Raw genomic sequence first — 12,425 nt, 5'->3', positions numbered from 1 at the left:
GGCAAATTGTGCTTGACAAACCTGATCGCCTTCTATGACAAAGTAAGCTGCTTGGTTGATGTCGGGTGAGCGGTGGACATTACCTACCTGGATTTCTCCAAGGCTTTCAATATGGTTTCCCACAGCCTCCTCTTAGAGAAAGTGATGTGTTACAGTCTAGACAAGTTGTCTGTGCAGTGGGTGGGGAACTGGCTGAGAGGCCACACCCAGAGGGTGGTGGTAAATATCTCCTTTTCCCACTGGCAACCTGTCACAAGTGGGGTCCCCCAGGGATCGATATTGGGCCCAACACTGTTTAATATCTTCATAAGTGATCTGGATGGTGGGATCAAATGTACCCTGGTGAAGTTTGCCGATGATACCAAACTGAGTGGGGAAGTGGACGCTTCGGAAGGTAGAGGAACCCTGCAGGAAGACCTGGATGGGCTGGAAGAGTGGGCTAACAAGAACCTTAGGAAGTTTAACAAGGACAAGTGTAAGGTCTTGCACCTGGGAATACATAATCCAGGAGTGCAGCACAGGCTGGGATCTACCCAGCTGGGCAGCAGCTCTGTGGAAAGGGACCTGGGGGTCCTGGTGGGCAGCAAGCTCAATGTGAGTGAACAGTATGCTGCTGCAGCAAAGAAAGCTAACGGGATGCTGGGTTGCATCAACAAGGGCGTCATCAGCAGAGATAAAGAAGTCATTATCCCACTCCACTCAGTGGGACTTGATGCTTGTCAGGCCACACCTGGAATACTGTGTTCAGTTTTGGTCCCCACTATGCAAAAAAGATGTGGACAGGCTGGAGAGGGTCCAGAGCAGGGCCCTAAAGGTGATCAAAGGACTGGGAAGCCTGCCATCTGAGGAAAGGCTGGGAGAACTGGGTTTGTTCAGCCTTGAGAAAAAAAGGCTTAGGGGAGACCTTATCACCACGTTCCAGTATTTAAAGGGTGGCTACAAAGGAGATGGAGATGCCCTTTTTACAAGGAGTCACATGGAGAAGACGAGGGGTAATGGGTGCAGCTTACTCCTGGGGAGATTCCAGCTGCACACAAGAGAATTCTTCACAATGAGAACAATCAGCCATTTGAATAATCTCCCCACGGAAGTGGTGGCTTCCTCAACATCAGACACTTTTAAGATTCAGCTGGACAGAGTGCTGGGCCATCTTGCTTTCTTTTGCCAAGAAAGGTTGGACCAGATGATCCTTGAGGTCCCTTCCAACCTGGTATTCTGTGATTCTATGATACAGTATTTCATTTAGTGTTACAGATTTCATTGTCACAAGCAACAGCTTTGTACATTTTTTCTTCCTGCTTTTCAAATAGTCCTTCTAAAATATTTTCAAAAAATCAGCCTCTAATAAATAGACAGATTCTAGTGTTTTTTCCCTTCTTGCTTTAATGATGTAGTTTGTCTTTTGTTCCTGCGCAAAGGAATATCAAGGGTGTTGTAATTCTTGAAGTAAAAATATTTAAAATAAAGATACTGCAAATCATCATTATGTTTATATTTTAAAAAACCTAATGTTCAACACAAATCATTAACTAGATCAAACCAATACCTATTTATAAACATACCTATTTTGAGATTCAAACTGAATTAACAGTTGAAGCTTATTCTGAGCATACAGTCTATCTTTGATATTTTAGTTTTGCTCTGCAATACTGAAGCGTTTATTTAAATTTTGAAATAATGACATTTTGTCCATCCTACTCAAACGCGACATTTAACTTTACTTGTTTTCAGTTTGCAGAAAAAGCTTGAGCATGTAAAGACAACACATGCACATCTAGATAAGGTAATTACCAAAACTACTGCTTCAATCTTTTTGTAACAACAAGGTTGTTTAGGGTAATTGCAAGCATTGCATGCTAATCATGTTACCTTTTCAGAAGGTTTTAGTTAGGGAGTAATGTGTTTTATGATCTTTGGAAGATTACATTGAATACATATAAGATTGTGCTTTGTTGTAGATAGACTTACTATATCCATTTAGAATCTTAATTTCAAAAATATCTTACAGGCTTCCACTGCTCCAGACAGTCTCTTTTTAATATTTGCAGAATCAAGTCCTGAATTTGTAGCCAGTCTTTAACCTGTAGGTTTTTTGTCCAAATGTTGTCTGTGTATGTAGATACCAGGGAGATGGTTATTCATGACTTTGCGTTCTTTAAAGCTGTAATAAAGCTTCACTAAGTAGTTAAGTGTGTGTAGCTTTCCATTCTGAGTGCTTCCCATTGTTTTCACAAGAAATAGTAACAGTTTAACTTGTATCAGTGAGGTAGATTTTGCCCTATAAACTAGGTATCAATCCTGTAAGCACAGGTATGCTAAAAAAAAACCCAACAGTTCTGTTGTTGTTGTTCTTAGTATGTCAAATTAAACTCTAAAATGTATTGTCGCCCACCCCTGGTACTCAATCCAATGTGTGTTTATATGAGGACAGACTCTTTTTCTCTTCCTGTGTGCAATACAATGATACTAGCATAATGCAACTGCAAATAGCATTTCTGCCTTTGTGGCTTTCATTTGCGCAAATACAATATTTTTTGTGATCAGCATATCTAATTTCAAAGATGAATTTAAGGAAAAAGGTCTGGTCCATCATCCCTACAGAATGTAAATGGTTCTATGCCAATTGCTACTTTTAAGCACCTGTGTTGTCCAGGATGTACAGGTTTTACTAGAAAGGCTCCCTTTTACTTTTCTTTTTTCTTTTTTTTTTTTTGTTTGTTTACCGAATGTTATGATCATAGTATCTTTCTCTGCTTAGACCCTTCTCAAAAGCATAGCAGTCTTAAATCAGGAAATTACTGAATTTATTGCCAGGCAGCAAAAACTTAAAATTACTGATTTGAGAACTGAAAAAAAAAAAAAAGGGCAAAACAATTACACAAACACTTACATGAACATCTCTGCCTCTCTCCCCTAACTTTCCCTATTTTTTTTCAGTGGGTTACACTTAGTCCATCCACGTTCTCCCAGCAAAGGCACATGTAGCATAGGAAGTTGGGGGTGTTTGCATAATGATTTTCTGTTCCTCATCACTGCTCTGTTCCTTAGGATTCCTTCCCTGTGGTTCCTGCAGGGCCCTCAGTACCTGTGGAGTGCCCCTGCTCTGTGGGTAAACAACAAGCTGCACTCTCTCAGGGGTGTAGTACCCCCTTTGGTGTGGCATGGCGTGCCTTCTCCAAAGAGTCTTCAGTCCCAAGCGGCTGGAGGTGTCTGTCTCTAACAGGGTGCCATGTGTTCCTCTGCCTGAAGATGGTGGGATGTTTTTTTTTTTTTTACTGTTGTGTGGTTTCAGAGCTGGCTGGAACTGGTTGTGAGACACACAAGGCAGTTGATGGCCTCTTCCCACACCCCTCAGCACTGCAGCCCCCTGCTACATAAGCCTTGTAAGCTTACACGTACTTAAAGAGCTATGTGAGCATATATGGGTTATAGACTCTACCCTTAATATCATCAGAAACCGAATGTACACCTAGTACACACCAAGTACTCCTTGCCACTGAGGGTTAGATTGTAGGGGTTAAATGTTGTAGCAGTCTGAATATACACATTAAAAATTGTAGTATTTAACCTCCATTTCCTGCCAAGCGGATGATGGAGGTTAGTATCGTAAAGGTTTGAATTCAGATGTTTCCATTGTGGGCTCCACCCTTTGGTGTAGATGAGTAAGGTTAGCATTGTTTACTGTAAAATTCAGGCTTTTTTCCTGCAAAACACCATATCAAGACAACTCAGCCATTTCATTTACTCACCATGTCTTAATATACAAGCAAGTATTCAATTAAACAGTACAAACACGCAGTAACACCACTGTTGGATATCCAGTTGGTTTCTGAGTCCGACAGCTGTAGTTTCATCCAGAACCAAAATGCGTGGTGGCCAGCATTCCTTTGATATAATATGGGCATTTCCCTAGTTGGGGAGTAAGATGATGCATCAGATAACTTCAATATCCCAGAGCTTGCTTCACATCCTGTAACCATATTAACTGAGCTCTGACCTTTCTCCTGAGCTTGTTATTCCTTAGCTCCCAGGTGTAGATCTTTGAAGGACTTCTTTTCCTCTTTCCAAGTCCCAATTTGTAGGGTGGGAGCATGGAGATTTTTCACCCTCTCCTGACGTTTTCACAACTGCAATTTTGTCATGCTTTGCCATGAGGCTGATCTCACACCTGTCTCTGGCTTGTTCCCCCCCAGTATGATACTCTAGGTCACTCCTTGATCAGGTTATCAGGTGATACCAGAGGGGCAGTAGGACTGTGCCTAGCTGTTGGAGCTTTTGGTCTGTGGCCTCAGCCTTTTTGGGGTCCCATACCCCTTGCCTGTAAAAACAGCAGAAGTCAAAGTGATCACAGTTGATTGCCCCTTCTTCCTAGTTCCTTCACAGGGGTCTTGTTTGTGGGATCAGAAGGATCGAGCTCAGCATACCCCTCTATCAGTAAATCCCAGAGTTTCCTGCTTTTGCAAGTGCCTTCTTCCAGTGTCCCAGCACCACCACAGCCACTGCAGAAGCGAATTCTGGGGACCGCAGCTGCAGGTGTCCTGCACTGCTTTAACTACTCTGAGTAAAAGATCACAGAGTGGTTGCACTTTTGGCAGTGGTGCTCCCATTTCTGCAGCACTGTAACATGGGCTGCCTCGTAGGACTCTTTAATTTTAAACTGGCTTACTCTTTCCATAGTAGATTGGATGGATTGTCACACAGCTTTCCCTTTGGCCAGTTCAGTGTTACCAGCTGCTAAGTTTTGATTCAGGGTTTGTTGTTCTTGCTGACCACTTGCTAGTGCATCTCTTAGCAGACCGTTAGTCTAACAGTGACTACCAGTCTGATGGTGATGAATTCCAAGTGGTCCTTATCTTTCTGTGGCTCCATTTGAAGCATATGATAAATTCTGGCATACCCCCACAGCAAAGCAGCACATCTCCTAGTGTTTTACAGGTGGTAGTTGTATCCCTTTTGCAACTCCTGGCCTAATTTTCATGAATGCTGCTCTAGGGGACTGTTAAGACCCCATACCATGGGCGCATGGGCTTGAAGCTGGCACCATCCTGTGTCTTCCGTCATCTTCCTGTCCCACTAGGGCTTTCACAGGTCCCTGCTTTTTCCAACAGTTTATGCATTGTCTGCACACATCCACACACAGGTAACAGGTGCACCACTTACACCAGAGTGTACAATCACAGATGCCCAGTACCAGAATCAAGGGTCTTTCTGGATTCCCCAAGTCATTGCAGTAATGCACTCTGCTCCCGTGAGACCCCACCTGGAATACTGCTTCCAGCTCTGGGGCCCCCAGCACAGGAAAGACATGGACCTGTTGGAGCAGGAACACCTCTCCTATGAGGAAAGGCTGAGAGAGTTGGGGTTGTTCAGCCTGGAGAAGGGAAGGCTCCGGGGAGACCTTACTGTGGCCTTTCAGTACTTTAAAGGGGGCTTATAAGGAAGACAGACTTCTTAGCAGTCTGTAAACTGTAGTTTTGCATAGTAGCTTTCTGCTCCATTTTGCTTCTTAGTGTTTTTGTCACTGCTCTGTTCCTTAGTGTCCCTGCTCCATGGGTCACCCACAGGCCCCAGTCCATATACAGGTATCCTGCTCTGTGGTTGAGTCATGGATCACAGTCTTCTCCGGGGTATCCCCAACTAGGTGCGGTTCACCCAACAACAGTCCCCTCAGGGGCTGCAAAAAAAGAAAAACTTGTCTTTTTATACAGTAGTTTAGAAAAGTGTACTTTCCGTCTAGAAAGTTGCTATGATTAAATTTAATTTTCAGGTTAAAATATGATGCATACAATGCCTGTATTTTTCTTTTTGAATTGCAAATCTTGACTGTAAAGTTGCTAGTCTGGAAAACAGCAAAAGAATTATAACCTCCTTTTGGAACTAAAGATTAAATATCAAATCAGTTTCATGCTTAGCTATAATTGCAATCAGAATCTTAAGTTTTGTTTAATTAAAATTTGTTTTTGTTTCAATTAAAATGTGTGTTCATCTTAAATATGTTCAGTTATAGTAACAACAGTCTGAATGGATACCTAAAGTAGAAAAAAAGTTCAATAGAAGCCTGCCTGAATGTTATGAGAGTTGTAGCATGCTTGTATTATTAAGGAAATTATAGTTGGTTTTGTAGTGTAGAGCCATTTGACCAGCAGAAAACAGAATTCATTGTTACTATCCCTGTTTAGTTCAACACCCACAGTTTTAAGATGGTTGTTGAGACAGATAAGGCATAAATGAGAGCAGAACACTTGTCTCGAAGTAGGCTGCAAGTCCTTGTTGGATGATAAAGACTGCTTATTATCTTCGTGTGGAAGGTCAACAGAAGCAATACTGCACTATGTGTGTAGCACAGTGAACTTTAGACTGTCTTGTTTTGAAGCTGCTCAGAGCATTAGCTGTGGGTTGTTTTGGTGAGTTTACTAAGTCATTAGATAAACATTTAGATTTGCTGCTTGTTGCTTATATTTAATCTGCTGCTTGTTGCTTGTATTTAATCTTTAGTTATGGGTATGAGACCAAGTTATAAAGAACACTTCTTGAAATTAATGTAATGAAATGTTTATTTAGTTTGGTAATAATAAGTGGGTCTTTCCATTTGCAGGGTATAATTACAGTAACATTTGAAGTTCCAGGAAATATAAAAGAAGAAAACTTAAATCTCTTTATTCAGGTACGTAACATCTCACTGTCAAATGAAAAATCATTGTGGCTTTTTATAGAAAATTGTCCCATGCCATTCTTTTTATGCAAACATTTTTCCTTCTCATAGAATCTTCTGTGGGAGAAGAATGTGAAAGATAAGACTGGATGCACCATGGATGTCATAAGACTGAAGGTTAGTCAGAAATGACCGAGTTCTTCGTTTCGTGCTTTTCCTTTTCCACACCTAAAAAACTGAAGTGTGCTGTCAGTTACAGACCTATCAGAGGCGCTACTGGATCACTGTAGCAGAGCAGACAAAATGGAGAATAGCAATTTGTTACTGTTCTGTGTAGAGACAGTTTGTTATCTGCTGGCTGGTGGAACAACTCAAATGGAGGTAGCTGACAGAGAAGCAAACATTTATCCTACTTGTTTTGAACTGAGAGGGTGTCGCGTTAAAGGGCAAGGCAATTTGGCAGACAATAAACCCCCTTGCGTTCCAGCTTGTCCTCAGATATCAGAGGGGCTGGGGGCGGCTAGGCTTAGATTCTGAGTGATGCCCAATTTTTCTGTGTTACAAGTCCGGTCGCGTTCAATGTATTGAACTCTCACAATTACGGATACACTCGTAACACTGCACACTTTCAGTCTAGTCGCGTTCCATGAACTAGCACGGCCACACTTAAGGGATTTGGTGGCGTTCAATGAGAACTCTCATGGCTAGATTAGTGAATAGTGCAGTTTATTGAAGCAACAGATACACGAGTTCTTTTGGATTGCCGGTGATAAAATTACTGCTTGCGAAGCATGTGCAAATACCAAGAATGTGAGTAATACAGCCTGGCTACAAATGCATTAAGTTACAAAGCAACTCTATAGAGATTTCTAAGTTTCCCGGGGAAGCACTCAGTATAACCAAGTGTTCGAATCTTACCCAAAGGCGTCCCTGTGGGGGGGAAGAGAGGCTCAGCCCGTCGACTGATCCCAGGTGTCAAAGGCAGTCTGCGATGGTATCTTCCCTGGCATCCTTCCTCTCTTAAGCCATTTTATATTATTTGTCCTTACAGGTGGAGCTTGAGTGACTCTAGTCATACATACCTCTATTGTAATTGGTGTAAAAGTTTCTCATTTACTTTTAAAGGTATAGACTAAGAAAAATTCAGAGCGCAAGCTCAGTGAGGGGTGGTCGCACCTTGGAGGTGGGTAGCTTTGGAATGGAGGTGTGTTTTCTGGTATTATAATGAGATTATAATGAGCAAAGTTCACCCAAAGGATAGTATTTTGTCAAAAAATGACAGATGTTGGCTCAGGGTGGTAAATATGCAGCTCAGGGTAGTAAATATGCAGCTTGTCAGTTCCATAGTACCTTCCAGTTCCCGTTTTATCACAGAGCCTGGCTGCGGTGTCTTCACTCCGCTCCACCCTCCGTGTAGTTTCTCTTAGAGTCAGTGCACCAAGCTCCCCTGGTATTGCCAACATCTAAGGTTGCCTAGGGAACTTCTGTGGGATGGATTCCTTGCATATTCGCCACACTCCACCCTGAAGATTTCTTCAATGCTGTACCTTTAATACAAATTTAATTCCTAAATAACCTCCAGCAATTATTCCACAGAGGGAAGATGTACAGTTCCAAACATCAGTGGCAGAGTTAATAATCAGGACATAGTTAAATCACTTTTTCATTTTTCACCTCCATTGCTTTGAAAGGTTCCATCCATCTCACATAAATGTCTCCTTATCTAGGGATGTAACTACAGATTGCTATCTGTAATTACAGTTGTTGGCATAATATGAAGAAGTTGAATTTGGTATAACATAGCCATGCAATACTCGTTGTGGTCTACACTTAAAACTTTTTACAGTATTGTCAGACTGTAGTTTTAAAGGTGCAGCCCATAAGTATTCATCTTCATGGGCACTTCATATGTTTTTCAGTTGGATGGTTTTGAGAAGAGCATAGGTAACAATTTAGGATATATTTTCATTTTCCTTATACCAAGCAGCCAAGTAAATTATTAAACAATGAGAATCAAGTCTGTCATTTGGTAGGCTGCAAGAAATACAGGAAAATATGCTCTGGTTTGTTTTCTGAGAACACTTGTGCGTCACGGATAGCAACATAACTTACTTTCATTTCATTGGAAGAAGGGTTGTATTCTTGCTCTTTCAGCAACAAAACGAGAATATCTTTGTCTTCCTCTTCCTGACAAATAGAAGAAAATAGCCACTGATGCGTCTTAAGCTGTCTGAAAACAGTACTGCTATGCACAACTACATTTTTGTTCTATTGAGCATTGGAATTGAAGTAATTCTTCAGGAGTTCTGAGGCCTGTGATAATCTGTGTGCTGGCCCTCAGTCACAGACAAATAACCAAAGGAAATGAACCCCAGCTAATGATAGAAAGGGTTCCAAAGTTTCTTGCTTTTGTATTTGTATCTTACCTGCAGCCATAATCCTTTTAGTAGTGATAGTCATAGAATTCCAACTAATATGTCCAATGCAGACCTTTTTTCGTGACATATTTTTAACTTTTTTCTTTAGGGAAGTATGACACATGTTTTACAGAATGTGTTCCACTAGAATATTTTAAAAAGTTTTACATGAAGGCATGAAAACTCTTTTAATAGAACTTTTGGTATGTGGGCTAATGGGCTTACTCTGACAGTAATCCCTTCTAATTCTGTCGCTAGTCATTTTACCTCATAAATGTTTGTTCTTTCTCCAGTATTCAAAGATTCTGTTTCAGAAGAGTGAAAATGCTGAGCATGAGAGCTTAACCAGAATAATCTGAAATCAAACATTTTTGCTCATTTTACATCATCTTTGATAGGCAATCAATCTTTCATGGCCACATACGTCATACACCATACATATATTCAAAGTGGCATAGTAGCAGATGACATTTTATTTTTGCTCAGACATGCTAGATACTGACCAAATGAGGAACAGAAGGCAGAGAATGGCAAAGTCGAATTATTAGTCTTTAAAAAAATAAGGAGATGCGAGAATGGATGTTACAAGTAGAAGAGATCATACTACATGGTTATTTTGACTAACTGGTGCATAGTTGCCAGGAATATTTTTCACTGCTTGGCTTAGTTTCAAAGTTTTTTTCCCCTCTTAGATGTTTCATTTTTAAAGGTTTGTTTATATATCCTAACAGTTATTTTTCTGATAAGGGACTGGTATCTATTCAAGGCAAATCTCATCAGGTGATAGTCCAAGGTGTCCATGAGCTTTATGATCTGGAAGAGACTGCAGTAGCCTGGAAAGAAGACGAAAAGAGAACAAATAGGCTGGTCCTAATAGGTAAGAGGAAATTACGTATCTCCTCATGTGACTTTAAGAAGCTCTTCTTTCATCATGCAGTCCTGTGACTTCTCCAGTGAAAAGCAGCTGGCCTAAATTGGCCAGAACGATAGCAGTGAGTATGTCCAACATAACCTTCAGTCAAAGGTTTATCCATCAGAACCTCCAGCATTTTTATATTCCAGCTGAGAGGAATCTACACTATCCCTTTTTGGTGAAATAAAACAAAATACTAAGTATTCATAAATTATGTTGGCATATTTAATGTTATTTTTTAATCCATAGTTATAAATATGGTGATGGGAATGGTTTGAATGTTTGATCAAATATTCAGTAACTGTAAGAAAGGTGATTATAGCCATTAAAATGTATAAAATCTGTTTTTTTTTCTGAAACGCTTGTAAAGCTGAAGTTGTACATTTCTTATTTCCTATGTGTTACTCTGCTTTGCAAAGTGTTTTTATTACCAAAAAAACCCTATTTTTCCTCCTTTCCCTCACTTGTACAGCTTCAAGTCTGTTGTTGCCCATAAAATCCAAAGTTATCTTGTTACCTGCAGCTTCATTTTAATACTGCTCTGTTTTCACTCATTGGTATAATAAGCATTTTCTTTGCTCAGAAGACTTGCAGGTTGCTACATGCATGCATTTTTGTAATACACTGTAAAATATAATTAGCTAATTTATTTCTCCTTACAGGCAGGAACTTGGATAAGGAGACCATCAAAGAAGTATTCATAGCCACTGTGAGAGAGAAACAGAGAAACAGTTGACATCAAACTAGAAAACATGAAATGTTTGCTTAACCCTGCAAGCTTTTTATGACAGAAAAAACTGAATGACATGCAGTATAGTAGTTTCTTTTTACTCTTGCAATTTACACAACAGTTAAACCCTGAAGTCCTCCTAAGAATCCCAGATGACCTGCTGTTATGGTCTAGAAGCAAACACAAGGAATTCTACCATTTTGGATTTGGCTTACATTATGTCAGTAACATCATTTACCTGTGCAGAAGTGCAGATAGGCAAAATACTTGTTTATGCTGTACATGAAGTATTACAATAGGAATATGGTAGACATGTTTGAAGCCTAGTGCTTTCTCCAGCTAGCTCTCTTTTACTACTGGAAATGAGGTAACAGTGATTATTGCCAGTGATGTAATCACAGTGAAAGGTATGTAGTGTTTACTATTAAACTGTCTTCCATCTCTTTCCACTTGTTTTGTGATTTTTGAACGTATACATCCATTTCAGGTACGGATAAACCTGTTGTGTAAATGAAACTAAAGATACATAGGTAGCAGAGGCTCAGGACCACATGGAGTATATACTTTCTGCATAATAGCTATGAGTGCAGCGTTCAGTCACATACCTGAAGTGTTTAGCTGACATCATAGATCTTCTAGGCCATGACCCTGCCAGTTCAGGGTTTGGGGGACCGGGGACAGCACATTTTCACTGTGTTGTCTAGACTGCCCTGGGTGATTTATTGTGGGGTTCTCTGACACTGCGGCTGGGCGCTGTCTTGAAAACTTAGTTTGAAGCTTTTATCTCTGTGCTCATTACTTTTAGAATTTAGAGTTGAACTTCTTGCTCTCTACCTTCTCCAGTAGTCATCGTTCACCTCTTAGCTTTAGAGGGATATGTTGACTACAGCTGGGTGAACGCAAAATGAGTGAATGCAAGAAGATAAGGTGGAACTTAAAATGTTCCAAAAGATAATTGTAGGACATGCAGCAGATATTCTGAAGAATGGATTCTTAGCTACAGTTCTACATGGATGCTTGCTGATGTGTCTGGGTAAGGAGAAATTTGTTTTCCGTACTAGTGGTGTGTCACTTGCACATACCTAATGTTTGCTTTAGGATAAAAGGTGCACATCAAGCTGGAGGAAAAAAAAAAACCAGGAAGGAGGCCATTCCCTTATCAGCCATCTTAAAAAATTTCTTTTTGCTTCTACTAAGATAAATGAGTTTGGAGTTGGTTTCCAAAGAGCTGAAGAAAGAGACATTGTTAATCTTTCACTGCCAGGAGCTCCTGTCTCTTTTGATCTATGAAGTTATGTGTCCAATGTGATAGACCTCTTCAGTCTCCCAGTGGATACATTAGCAGACATGACTTCATTCCTTACATTGTAAGTGGTTTTAGATAGCTTGAAGAAGGTTCCAGAAATTAACCATTTCTGTAAACTAAGGCAAAGTAAAAGAAAGAACAATCTACATACAGTGTTGCTGTTTAGTGGGGCATTGGTGGCATTTGAGTGAGACGGGTATATCATTGAGCGCCATTGTGATAGTTTCCCTTAGCATTTGCGTATCTTCATTTTGAAAACTAATACATATTCTGATACTGATACATGTTTTGGATTGAATAAACGACACTTAATCCTGCATGAATATTAGTCAAATGATTGCCATCAGTGTTACGGATTGAGTTGTTAAACATCATGTAAATGCAAAATTGTGGCTAAAACATTTTTA

General features: G+C 40.2%; 1 protein-coding gene across 6 annotated transcripts in view; it reads left to right on the top strand.

The window, feature by feature from the left end:
* The window catches only part of LOC104262857 (zinc-regulated GTPase metalloprotein activator 1A-like), a 29,552-nt gene extending 18,406 nt beyond the window's left edge, over window positions 1-11,146 (top strand). For 5 of the 6 annotated variants that reach the window (XM_059833374.1, XM_059833371.1, XM_059833372.1 and 2 more), the window contains 5 exons: window positions 1,732-1,783; window positions 6,596-6,664; window positions 6,764-6,829; window positions 9,817-9,946; window positions 10,645-11,146. In XM_059833374.1, coding sequence (XP_059689357.1) covers window positions 1,732-1,783; window positions 6,596-6,664; window positions 6,764-6,829; window positions 9,817-9,946; window positions 10,645-10,718 — 391 coding nt within the window. In that variant the 3' untranslated portion in view covers window positions 10,719-11,146. Of the gene's footprint in view, window positions 1-1,731; window positions 1,784-6,595; window positions 6,665-6,763; window positions 6,830-9,816; window positions 9,947-10,644 lie in introns of those variants that run through there. The other variant, XM_059833373.1, reaches the window with a different exon arrangement.
* The last annotated feature ends 1,279 nt before the right edge of the window (window positions 11,147-12,425 follow it).

The sequence above is a fragment of the Gavia stellata genome, chromosome Z (genome assembly GCF_030936135.1).
Source record: "Gavia stellata isolate bGavSte3 chromosome Z, bGavSte3.hap2, whole genome shotgun sequence".
NCBI classification, from domain to species: Eukaryota; Metazoa; Chordata; class Aves; order Gaviiformes; family Gaviidae; genus Gavia; species Gavia stellata.
Note: the sequence above shows the minus strand (reverse complement) of the source record. Positions and strands in the feature narration are given on the sequence as shown.